This window comes from Martes martes (assembly GCF_963455335.1).
Source record: "Martes martes genome assembly, chromosome: 3".
NCBI lineage: Eukaryota > Metazoa > Chordata > Mammalia > Carnivora > Mustelidae > Martes > Martes martes.
In genome coordinates, this window is record NC_137890.1 from 101,273,526 (window position 1) to 101,286,945 (window position 13,420).

Here is a 13,420-nt window from a genome sequence, read left to right on the forward strand (position 1 = left end):
GGGCCCCGCAAGGGTTCTGGGAAATCTGCTAACACTTCAAAATTGTGTACAAAATTCAATGCTCGTTTGAATGAATGAGCAAATGTGTGAGGGACAGAGACAGAAGAAAGGGGAGGAAAGAGGGGTGTGTGGGGGTGTGGGGGGGGGTGTGCACGCACAAACACACACACCCATTTTTCTGGAGAGGTTGTCCGTACCTTTTTCAAAGGACTCTGAAAACAATCTACGACCTCCAAAACATTTAAGTTCTCACAGCAAAGGGAAGAAGTGGATTTGGGAACAGGAACACATGCCCTCAGGCACAGGAAACCCCGAAGCTACAGAGAAGGATGCTGGAGCTCCCCAGCTGAGTCACTGTACCACGTCACACTTTCAGTCTGGAAAACTACAAGCACTAGCACTCTCTGGAAGGAATGTGGGGAAACTTCACCCAAGTTTTCGATACGCCTAGCCCATAAAACATCTGAGACCCAGTTTCTCCTACTAATTCCCATCAGGAAGCAGGTTTGGGAGTCAGGTTACCCCTCAAGGGGCTACAGACTGACTCGTCTAGTGCCAGCAGCCCCAGTCCTAACCCCCAACACCTCTGCCTACACCAGCCAATGCTTCTTTACATCCAGTGTGCACCCACTTTCACACCTACAACCTTGAGGGAGAAAAACAGGCTAAGACCCCCTCAAACAATCTCTCAACCAGGTGTGGAAAATGAGGTCCCCCAATCTGTTCTGGAGACCTGTGGAGCATCGTTGCTGTTACTTCCACAAAATTATGATTTTATTATGGAAGCTATTGCCATAAAAGATTTATCTGTCATGCTAAGCTCTCAGCTGCTAACCACCCTCTGAATGGTGAGCCCAGGGTGAGATTCATGGGCTCAGGAAAAAACGTGCAAAACTTCATAAAAGTACATTTCAGGTTACTTACTGCAAACCCAAAAGCAGAGGCGCTGTACCTCATAACGGAGACAGCTAAAAAGAAAGAAAATAGTATTCAGAATATTTTAAGACCTCATGGATATTTTCTCTCATTTCTGAGTATATTAGTACAGTTGATAGAGACTTTTAAACATCCCTGGGAAAGTTCCCAGAGAATTAAGTTAAAAATTAACTGTACTTGTAACACCTATGAACTAAAACAGGTAAAGAGTGAAATGAAAAGGTTGTGGACTCCACTGGCCACAGCTTCCCTTCCCACTGTGTCCTCAAGCACCACCAGCTTCAGAATGAAAATGCCAAAGCACTTATCAATCAAATGACTGCTAAGACTTAAAGAATTTAGCAACAGGGAACAGAGAGCTGGGAATCACATGAAACTATCAGAGCAAAAGTGAGACCATCCACACTGTTCCCGTCACAGGGTAATTACTGGGGGGTATCTACATGCACACACCATTGCTAATACAGTTGAGAGAAATCTCTCCCTATCAAAGCTTAAAATTCAGTGTAGGTAGGCCTCAAGGATATGGTTTAGGAAAAGCAATAGCAAATGACCTTAAACAAGAGATGTCTACAAATATAGATCGAACAGTTATAATTAAAACGTTTCCTCATATTCAAAAATCTACCTACCTTCTTTGGGGAAGTTAACTGAGCAGCGCATTTGCCTAATTCTGTGTTCTGTTCTGTGCCAAAGCAATGCCCAGCTTCAAAGACTGTTCTCAGTTTGAGTTAATAAAGGCAGATCTCCAAATAAAAGTCATATTATCCAGCATATGTCCACCCTCCAACAAAGAATGAAATCCTACCCAATGGGTTGGCAAAGCTTTGAAGCTGATTGTCCCAGGCACAGGTATGACCAATGGCTGACTCGTGGAGTAAGTGAGGTGTGGGTGTGGGGCATGGAGGTCAGTACGCATTTGGACACCCCACTCAGCTCACCCCATGTCCTTTCTCTAGGACCCATTCTCTGCCCTACCCATAACATCCACAAATGGGCCCTGGACAGCCATGTTTTGCCTTGGACCCCTGCCCCCAGCCCTAACAGGGCCACATGACTCAATGTGAACCAAGCATATTTATTTGATTTCTGTGAATAAGGAACTGAGACCAAGAGTCTAATTGGTCCATTAATGTTGTTAGAATTGAAAACTATGAACATGGAAGTGGAGTTGGCCACCATTTGCTATAAACACTGAGGAGCAGAGAGACAAGCATAGGGTAAATACAACTCTTGGGCAAGGGAAACAATGGCTTCTTAACATCTCCAAGCCCTTCCTGGGAGTCAGCTATACTCCAATCCTCGGGTTGTGTAAGGCAAATGCAATCCATTAAATTCCTGCCCATCTTTGGTTCTTGCAAAAAGCTGTTCCAGTTATCCCTGATGTTGCTCTTATCGGCAGGAGGAGGGAGAAGGGCAGAAGCCGTGATATAGAGTGATGGGCTGCAGCTTTCATGGCAACACAACCGTGGTGGTGCAGAGGGGCACTGGATCCTCCCAGAGAACTCAACTCACAGGCCATGTTGACATGGCCAAAAAGGTAGGAGGCCCTCCGAGGAGTTGCCCTGAGCAGCAAGATAAACTAGAGGACACTGGACCTGACTTGCACTAAATACTCAGTAACTTTTTAATTAAGCTTCATAAAATTTCATAGAAACTAGTATTGATTTGGGTTTTTTTACATTACAGCCTGTTGGCTGTGTGCTTTTTGTGGGTTCCTTCTTTATCAACAGTGGAAAATTTTTAACTCCTATTAACATCTCGCACAGACCCTCATTATATACACCAGATAACCAAGAGCTGCCCAAGCCGGAGCTCCCGCACTGTCTCTCCCTACCCCGTCCTGCCTGGGCACCATGGAAGGGAGGGCACAACTGAGAAAGCACTCCACCCACCAACCCAGAAAACCACCTGCTTTCCAAGAGGTAAACCGTTTCTTTAAAAAGCTTTAATCAAATTATTAAAAAAGGAAAATAAAATAAAAATCTTGACTCAGTTACTCAGTAATACCAGACATTTTCCCAGTGGACTACAGATTTCAAAGAGGTGTATACCTCCTTCATTACACTGAGAAACACAGGGAACTTTCTCTGGAATCCAACAAAGGACATGGCCATAAATGGTGGATTTCCCTGACTCAAATGGAGTCAGTGTCTATGATTTCAAACCCTCTCAGAATTACATGGGAAGTTCTGCTTGAGTGATTCAAGTCTGCCCAGTGGATGAATAGCTTAGAGCACAAGTGGAATATTAATATTGTTCTATCCTCCACGCACTGAAGAAAATGTGAACAAGAGGACTCCAGGTTAACCCAGGGTCCTTCACATAAGGGAAGGACTAACATGTATCATTTACTTATAAATTGCCTCTATTCAATCTCCTTGATGGGATGGGAAAGAAGAAAATGCCAAAAATTGCATGGGGAATCCAGGGTGCACTGAAGGGTCCTCCATGAGGCCTTGGCTTGGATAGTTTCCCTTTGTGAGCGGTTCCCACTTGGAGAACAGCAGACCTGGGCCAGGATGACCCACCAAGGGAGGGACTACAAGGCAGGTGGCTCCTGAGCCATAGACATACTTGGCTGAGGGTAACTGAAAGCCACCAGCCATCCAATAAAAGTCTAGCAGTGCCTTTAAGGCAGGTGCACATTCCACAGTGGATGACAGATAAGAACGCTTTTGACCTTGGAATTATGCCGGCAGCTGTCAAGGTGCATGGAGAGACCTGCAGAGGGGCAGCCATGAAGTGGAGCTCTCTTACCAAGATTGCTCTGGGTCAAGGCCACAGCCATCGAGCTGAAGGAAATGAAGCCTCCATGGCCATCAGCTGGCAGTACAGGGCCTGTATGACAAATGCTACCACTGCTCTGGGATGGAGCGCCCAACTGTCAGAAGCCTCCAAAGTCATCCGGAGAGCACAGCTATCAGAGCACCCTCAAGAAAGTTTCAAGAAATCTCTTCCTCCTCCCATAAGAACTTCTCTCTACTGCTTCTATTTTAAACATGGACTCCAGGAGCCAGTGTCCACCAACAGCCCATGAGGCATGCAATTACAGGCCATGGGAGCCTCATTCCCAGGGAGCTGAGGCCGGGGATCCCCCTCCTCATGGCCCTCTCCCTTTCCACAGTGAGAGTGGCAGCCGACTGATATCTGATTAAACTGGCCTCACACATACAAAAATGCATGCTTTGGCTATGGGACTGGGCGCCTTCGTGTTTTGGGCTCTTTCCCTCCCCTACTAAGGCACAGAGCCCCTAAAATGTTCCTAAGTAAAACAAAGATCGCAGTTTGGGGGCCTTCCCAGCATCCATCCCCCATTTAAACAAAAGCACCCTGAGCCTCCTCTGGAGAGAGCTACCTCCCCTACCCTCAGAGGTTGTGGTTTGGGTGGGATGACATCATCACCCCCACTCTCCTATATCCTTATCCTACAGCCTAAGTGAAAGAGTCAAGGGTGCCACAATTCAATGTGAGCCAGTGAGAACCTGTCCTGAGTTTCTGCTAAAAATACTGGTAAGGGGACATCTTTCTAAGATGAGACTGGACAGTTGGTAGCATGAAAACAGGAGCTACAAGTAGCAGTTTGCCTTAAATGGGGAGAAGCTGCCTCACAATGAAACCAGCACAGAGGAAAGCATAGATGAGGATGAGAGACACAAATCAGACCAATGATAACGTGGACCGAACCTCTGGAACCAGGCCTACCTGCAGCCTACCCCTGTATTTTTCTTTTTTTTTTTTTAATATTTTATTTATTTATTTAACAGAGATCACAAGTAGGCAGAGAGGCAGAGAGAGAGGAGGAAGCAGTCTCCCTGCCGATGTGGGGCTCGATCCCAGGACCCTGAGACCGTGACCTGAGCTGAAGGCAGAGGCTTTAACCCACTGAGCCACCCAGGCGCCCTGACCCCTGTATTTTTCAAATACATCAACCAATAATTTCCTTTACTTTGCTCAAGACAGTTTGAGTTGAGTTCATATCACTTGCAGCCATGAGTCTTAATACAATTTACCTTGTCGAAAAAGTAATCCCATGTCCAAAAATCTTTCAATGCTTAAGAAATGGAAAAACGCTTTATACACAAAAGGTTCATAGACGGTTTACGTAATTTAAATTGGCAAAGCACTGAATGCAAGTTACATGTCCAGCAGTAGGGTGATGATTGAAGTCCAGTCCATTAAAAAAATAAGCTCTACATAAAGTATTTCAAAGTGTTGACCAAAAGTATGTTTAGTCAGTGCTTATGCAAGCTCGTGAATTAGAATAATGATAGTGATAAACACACAGGTAGTATGATTAGCACCATCAGAACTGGGTGCCATGGAAAAGGAGGGGACTGGGTCAGAAGGGATTCTGGCTAGCATAGGTGTGAACTTCATGGGGAGGTCAGTGGAGGTTTCACTGAGTAGGTGACATTTGGGCAAAGACTCAGAGGAGGTGAGGGAGTGAGCCATGCAGTCACCTAGAGGAAAAACCTTCCAGATCATGGGAATGGTCAATGCAAAGACCCTGAGATGGAATGCCTGATATGTGTGAGGCCATTATGTCTGAAGCAAAAAGGAGTAAGATGAAAGTTATGTGACATAATAGATTTCCTTGCTGTTTGAGCAAAAAAATGAGGTAGAAAAGAGCAAAATACAAGAGAATACATGTGATATAACTAGCTTTACAGTACAACCATCTTTTTAAAATGCATTATAAACAACTTGAAAAAAAAAAAAACTCAAATGGTAATAGTAGTCAATCTGTGGTGGGCAGGGATATTTGAGAGAATTTATTTCTAGTTTTTGTGTATTTTCCACATTTCCTACAACCACGATACATGACCATTCAAACCAGAAAAAAGAATTCCATTTTATTTGGGCAAAAAAAAAAATTAACCAACTCCTCACAACATAGCCAGAGATCTCAAACAGAATAGCGGAAATCAGATTTAGGACACCCTTCAGGGTGTAGGCTGCAGTGCTGCTGGTTAACAGGAGCGCACACCATCCTCCGTGTCTTTATTATGGCTCAGTTTCTGAAATCCAGCTCTCTGAGCCAGGTCACCTCCACGAGTGGGTCACTAATGCCACAGCAGCACACAGGAAGGCCAGGCAAGCCAGGGGGTGGCACAGAAGCAAAATGTCCCTCCCTGTGTAAGGGCCCTCCCGCCTCCCAGGTTTTTGCTTGTCCTACACTCTACTTTCATTTACGTGTCAAGGGAGTAGTAACAGCGACGGTCCCAGAAGCACACACACAACAGAAGTCTTAAATAAATATTTATACAGGTCCGGTTCAAGACCAGACCTTCTTCAAGTCAGACTCAGGCCAGAAAGCCCATCAGCTGGAAACTGAAATTCAAACAGAAAGACAGCTGGAGAATGAAGTGGACCCAGGCAACCGATTGTCAGGACAAAGCCGAATGCAAATCACGCAGCTGAATAAGCAGCAAGCTTTGAGGGAGGGTTGGGGAGGTCTGAAGGGCCCTGGAAATGCACAGAATGGGGGAGAGCCAGCAAGGCGACCATGGTCACCCGGCGCCCCGGGCCCTCGACAACGTCAAACAAAGAATGCCATTTCAATTGCAGGCGAGATTTACAGCAACAATGAGGTCCCATCTGTCATTCTCTCCTAAGTAAGGCAATAATTATCTCGAGCCTTAGCACTCTTTAGCAATACCCCAGGCCCTATAACACCTCCAAGATGCTAAATTATGTGGCCAGTAAAGCTCCGTTAATCAATCAATCCCACTCTAATTAGACCACCTCTGTCAGTCAGACGCCTGGCAACCGCCTCACCCACAGCCGGGTCACTAACCCAACTTGAGAAGCCTTCTTTCCGTCACCATCTCCCTCAGGCTTGCGGCAGCCTAGATAGAAGAGGCGGAGCTAAGAGGGGTCAAAATTAGCTGCTTTGTGTTCAACTCGCTTCAACAGAACATCCAGTAAATTCTAGACTCTCTCCCACTCAAATAGATTATACTTCAATAATCTGGGCTAGGACGCTGACTGGATTCAGTCATCACTGCAGGAAAAAAAGGAGAAGCAGTTTGAAAAAGAAATCAAAACGGCTTCGGCCATTAGACTCCTCAAGCTCCGCTGCAGCACAGCGACCGGACTTCGCATTTTATTGGTCTAGACCAGAATTTGCAAAAGGGCCACCTGAGGATAAAATTTCCAAGTTTTTGTTTGGCCTACACAGTGCTATTCTAATATCAGAATTGGCGACCACCATTTTTAAATCAGGAGACTTCACAAATTAAAACAAAGAAGAAGTACACCTGGGGGTTTGGCATCTCTGGAAAAGCTGAGATCGGCTGGCGTGGAGCCGTCCCTTCCTCCCAGCGGGGCCGGTGCTGCTTCTGGCCGAGCATGCCCCATTGGCCCCCTGCCTCTCCTGCAGCATCGGCCCCAGCTGGCCTCCCTCACGTCTGGGCTCTAGCTGACCCAGTAGGCTTGAGTTTGGGACTTTGGATGCAGCCCATGAGCAGCAGAAAGGGAAAGGACAGTAGCTTCATCTCCGTATCTGCAGTTCTCAGCAAAATGCCTGTCAGTCACTGTGCTGCATGGACGGTAGCCTCCAGTGTTTTCAACTCTGAGGTCTGGCTCTCAGCAAATTACAATTAGTTTAACATGGGCCAGGTTCTCAAAACCTGTATCATTCTTGGAGAGTTTCTACAGAACCAAGAGCCATTAGTTAGTCCCAGGCAGGCTAAAGAGGCTGCCCACCAACCCTCCCAGGCTCCTCCACCCTGCAGGGAAGCAAACCCTCGCCAAGACCCCAGCCCTGACTACCCAACTATTATGAATGTTTATGGACTATCTTCAGTCAGGTTAAAAGATCTACCCTCACTCGTTGGTACACTGACTCTAAAGACCTCACTGCCCAGAGTTCACAGGAGGAGCATGGTTCCTGCTGAATGTCCATTACATATCTTCCATCAAAGATAATTTTACTCCTCCCTGTGCTGTGGTTCCCTGTGATACCAGAACAGCTCTCAAGAAAGTAGTTTATTTCCTGTAGGCAGCAGGTGTGGCTGGGCAGCCTCAGACTATACCCAGCTCCTATCCTACAACCCACTCTGTCCAGACCAACATGAGCAGCCTGAGCTTTCAGGCGACAAATGTTTGTTGACCATCTGTTACATGCCACATACTACCGTGTTGAGCTGGGGGTACCACGGTTACTTGCTCAACAATTTGATGAAATTTGCCTCTGATATCCCTAACTATCCCTTAACCACAGAACACTATTTTTGCCTAGTAAATAAAGCATTCGTTCACTGGAAAACAGAGATGGGGCAATTTTCATAACACAGAACCCTCAGTTTGTCTTCTCTAGCCTTCTGTTCTGAGTGTGGTAGCTGGGAACTGTAAGCCTGAATGCTCACTTTCAGCCCATTCTTTCTAACTTGGCTCAGTACCTCTCCTCTGCCACCCCAAACCCCCATCCCTACTGCCCTCACCTTGCACCATCCAGAAATGATCCTTGTCTTCCCCAGCCAGCTTATGAAAACCTTAAGTCAGGGGTATACTGTATTCAACTCTCTATTACCAGGGCCTGTGAAAGCACCAGAACATAGTTGATGCTCAGTAATTTCTTACTGAGCAATAAATGCTTGAGCAATCTCTAAACCTAACAGTAGTGTCTGATTTTTATTGAACATGCAATGAATAATTCATGCCAGAATCAAAAGCTAACATTCTGGGTAATGAGAGCTGGCAATGGTGTGAACGTTGCCCCCTAAGGTCATCCTTTGTCAGATCGCTAAGACAGCCCTTCATCGGATACCACACAATGGACCTCTTTGGCTTAAAGAGTTGCTAAAGGAACTTTTTAAAAAATAGAACATCATGAGGAAAAGGAATATAATGAATAAGACTTCAAAGACTGGGTTTAAAGAAATGGTGCTGAATAAATATTTACTCAATGGAGCTGAATCAAAGTCATTAGAAGACCATCAGCATTATTACTTGAAGAATAAAAGCCAAACATGGTAGAATAAAGACATTTTCTCCCCTCCCTTCCTACCGCTCTCCTCTATAAAACCCACCAAAGCAATGAGAAGCGTGGGACACTAGAGAAAGAATATAATGATCAAAGAAACTAGCAAATGGTCAACCTCAAACCCCTTATTTTATAAAGAAAATCTACAAGTACACTAAAATTTACCTTACACTGAAGAAGATGTTGAGAGCTGATAACACACGTGAATCAGATCTTAGGCAGAGTGCTCAGAGGGCTCCACAATTTGATGCTATCATCTCTTGATGACGTCATCACAATTACCCTTTTTAGGCATAACAAGTTTGGGAGTAGCAGCACCCACACCTGAACTCTTTCCTCAGAATCCACACACTAGAGAGCAAGAGAGGTGAAACCAAGGAAGTGCTCAGACAGCCACAGGTTTAAGAGTCAGGCAGCGGGAAAATCAATGGCATTTTCAACAAGAAGAGCAGAGCTTGCCCGGCCAACCATGCCATTTTCTCTTGCTCAAAAGGAAGCGAGGTGCTCACTGAGGTAGACTATTGAGATCAGAGGTAAAGTGCCCTGAGGAAAGATAATCAAATTAAAGCTGCACGCTTTTTTTTTTTTTCAGGCCCCCATGTCTCCCTAAAGCCCTGATTTTTGAACAGTGGGGTACCAGTACCAGTGGGGTACTGGCAAACTGGCAGACAGAAGCAGAGAACCAAAGAGAACTTAAGATGTGCAGTCAGCAAACACAGGACCACCAGGCATGAAGTCATTACCCAAGTACCAGTTATTTCTAGAGTGGCCACCAACAGTGAGAAAATGCAATTTTAACAAGATACCGTTTTGAACAGAAAGGATCAAATACCTAGAAATAAATGAATGAAAAATGTGTAAGACCTCTACCTAGAAACACAATAAAACATTGTTGAGAGAAATTAAAGAAGACCAAACATATGGAGGGATATACAATGTTCATGGGTGAAAAGAGTTGATATTAGCAACCAAAATTCTAGCAGGTTTTTTGTGAGAGAATAAGATTATTCTTGAGTTTAAGTGGAATGTGAAGAGTCAAGAGTAGCTAATACTGAACAAAAACCCCCAAAAAACCCTGGAAGACAGTCACCACCAGATATCAAGATTTATTTCAGAGTTTCAGTAACTGAGACAGAATAGTACTGGCCTAAGGACAAACAAAAAGACCACAGAACAAAATCAGATCCACACACAGATGGTCACTTGATGTCTAGCAAAGGCACACCTGAAGAACACTGGGGGAAAGGTTTTTTCAATAAACGGTACTGCGACATTGACTCTACCTCATACCACACACAAAAAAACAACTGGGGATGAGCTGCAGGTACATATGATAAGTACAAAATAACCCAGTAGATACCCGAAATATTATACGGGAGAGTATCTTCATAATCTTGGGGAAAGAAAAAGATTTCTTAAACAGGACATAAAAGTATTAATCATAAAGGGGAAGATCAGTAAATTAAACTACATTAAAAGACCCCACTGAAAGAGCAAAACAGCAAGCCATGGAGAGGAAGGATATTTACAATACTAATAACTACCAGTGGACTGTATGCAGAATATATAAAGAAGTCTTCCAAATCAATAAGAAGAAAACAACCCAAAAGGAAAATGGGCAAAGTGTTAACAAGCTTCTTGTGAAAAATGATACACAAATGACCCAGAAACATGAAAATATGGTCAACTTCATTAACAACCAGGGAAAATAAAATGAAAATCACAAAGAGATACCACTGTACAAGAAAAAAGGCTGACCATTTCAAACGTTACTAAGGATGTATTTCAACTCTTAAAAACTGCCAGTGGAAGTGTAAATAGCTTTAGAAAACTGGTTGCCAATATCTATAAAAGAATTATCATATTCTATAACCCAGCCATTCCACTCCTAGTTACATACCCCAAAGAAATGCATACATACGAATATAAGAAGACACTTATAAAACCATTTAGAGCAGCATAATTTGGACATGTTTCATAACTGTTACAACTGGAAACAATCCAAATGTTCAACAGTAGCATGGGTAAATTGGTGGTATCTTCATCCAATGGAATACCATACAACAGTGACAATAAGTTATAGCTATGTGTAATTAATGTATGAATCCCAACAAATAATGGTAAAGGGAAAGGAAGGAAAACAAAGCATTCACTAAACAGATTGTCTATTTATGATTCTGTTAAATAACACTTGAGAAGAGACCAAGCAATGCAGGGTGGTAGAACTCAGGATGTGGTTACCTCTGGAGAAGGGAGGAGTGAGTGGGAGGGGACAGGAGAAGGGCTTCTCAAGTGAAAAGGTGAGTGACTATGAGTGGTGGTTACATATGTATGTTCATTTTGTGAAAATTCATTAAACTAAAATCTAGATCTGTGCATTCTTCTGGATGTCTACTATACCTTAATTTTTTTTAAAAGAATACTTACAAATCAGCATTAAAAAAAAAAAAGAACCCCAAGAGCCTAAAATTCAAGAAAAGATATGAACTAGCAATTTCAGAAAAAGAATCTGAAACAGTGAAGAGGGCAAAATTCATTAAAAGAAAACTTCAGGAGTACCTGGGTGGCTCAGTCAGTTGAGCGTCTGGCTCTCAGGTTTCAGTTCAGGTCATAATCTCCGGGTTGTGAATTGAGACTAGTGTCAGGCTCTGTGCTCAGCAGGGAGCCTGTTTAAAGATTCTCTCCCCCTGCCCCTCTTCCCCTCTAAAATAAATAAATAAATCTTTTTTAAAAAGAGAAAGAAAACATCAGTTCCATTTCACCTATCAGAATGGCAAAAATAAAAGAACTTTTTAAATGTCAAGTGTTGGTGAGGGTTAATGAGGGGATACAAGTCCTCTTATTCAGTGCCAATGGGGAAACCTCTTCGATGGTAAACTTGGAAATGTTTAAAAAAATGTAAGACACACATCAATTGAACCCAGCAGTTCTACCTTGAGAAACATATTCTATACTTCTCCTGGCAAAGGGGCAGAAAGAATACACACAAGAGTATTTATTATAGATGTGTAACAGCAATACATTAACCATGTAGACATCCATTCATAAGTGGGTGATTTAATAAGTTACTGTACTTTCACACTATGGAATGATAGCATTAAATTCTTAAAAAGATTTGTCATGATGCAAAATGTAATGAATGAATGAAGCAAGGCAATGGGGGGGAGGAGTCAAGATGTCGGAGAAGTAGCAGGCTGAGACGACATCGGGTAGCAGGAGATCAGCTAGATAGCTTATCTAACCATTGTGAACACCTACAAATCCAACGGGAAATCGAAGAGAAGAGCAAAAATTCTAGAAACGGAAAATCGATCACCTTCTCAAAGGTAGGACCTACGGAGAAGTGAATCCAAAGCGACGGGAAGATAGACCCCGGGGGAAGGGGCCGGCTCCCAGCAAGTGGCGGAGCAACGGAGCACAAAATTGGGACTTTTAAAAGTCAGCTCCACTGGGAGACATCGCTCCAGAGGCTAAACCGGGGGGAAACCCAGGCAGGGTCAGCATAACCCCAGGTCCCGCGGGGTCACAGAAGGACCGGGGGTGCCTGAGTGCCGCAGAGCTCGCAGGTATTAGAGCGGGGAAGCCGGCTACAGCGACAAAGCCGAGGAGTGAGCTCTAAGCCCGGGGTTACCTTGTGCCGGTCGCAGGCTGGGTGGGCTCGGAGCGTGGCCGAGGCCACGGAGACAGAAGCGACCGGGCGCTTTTCTCCAGGTTCCAGCAATTGACTGCTTTCCTCAAGGCGCGACCGCAGGCCGGGGAGGCGGGGCGGTTGGGCGCTTTTCTCGAAGGGTGCACTGAGGAGCGGGACCCCAAGCTCTCGGCTCCTCCGGGCGGAGAGATTCGGAGGCTGCCATCTTCATTCCCGTCCTCCGGAACTCTACGGAAAGCGCTCAGGGAACAAAAGCTCCCAAAAGCAAACCCGAGCGGATTACTTAGCCTGGCCCCTGGCAAGGGCAGTGCAATTCTGCCTGCGGCAAAGACACTTGAGAATCACTACAACAGGCCCCTCCCCCAGAAGATCAACAAGAAACCCAGCCAAGACCAACTTCGCTCACCAAGAACAGCAGAATTCCACAGCAGGAGAAAGCAAATCTTATCTGGACAAAATGACAAGGCGGAAAAACTCACCTCAAAAAAAAGAACAAGAGGCCGTACCAAAGGCTGGAGACCTAATCAATACGGACATTGGTAACATGACAGATCTAGAGTTCAGAATGACGATTCTCAAGGTTCTAGCCGGGCTCGAAAAACGCATAGAAGATATTAGAGAAACCCTCTCCGGAGAGATAAAAGCCCTTTCTGGAGAAATAAACTAAAATCTAACCAAGTTGAAATCAAAAAAAGCTATTAATGAGGTGCAATCAAAAATGGAAGCTCTCACTGCTAGGATAAATGAGGCAGAAGAAAGAATTAGTGACATAGAAGACCAAATGACAGAGAATAAAGAAGCTGAGAAAAAGAGAGACAAACAAATACTGGACCACGAGGAGAGAA

At 44.5% G+C, this 13,420-nt stretch overlaps 1 protein-coding gene across 1 annotated transcript in view; it reads right to left on the bottom strand.

Moving 5' to 3' along the window:
- The window catches only part of TMEM163 (transmembrane protein 163), a gene marked incomplete at its 5' end in the record, with an annotated part of 224,942 nt that overhangs the window by 86,344 nt on the left and 125,178 nt on the right, over window positions 1–13,420 (bottom strand). The window contains one exon of the mRNA XM_080798828.1: window positions 925–968. Coding sequence (XP_080654954.1) covers window positions 925–968 — 44 coding nt within the window. The remainder of the gene's footprint in view (window positions 1–924; window positions 969–13,420) is intronic.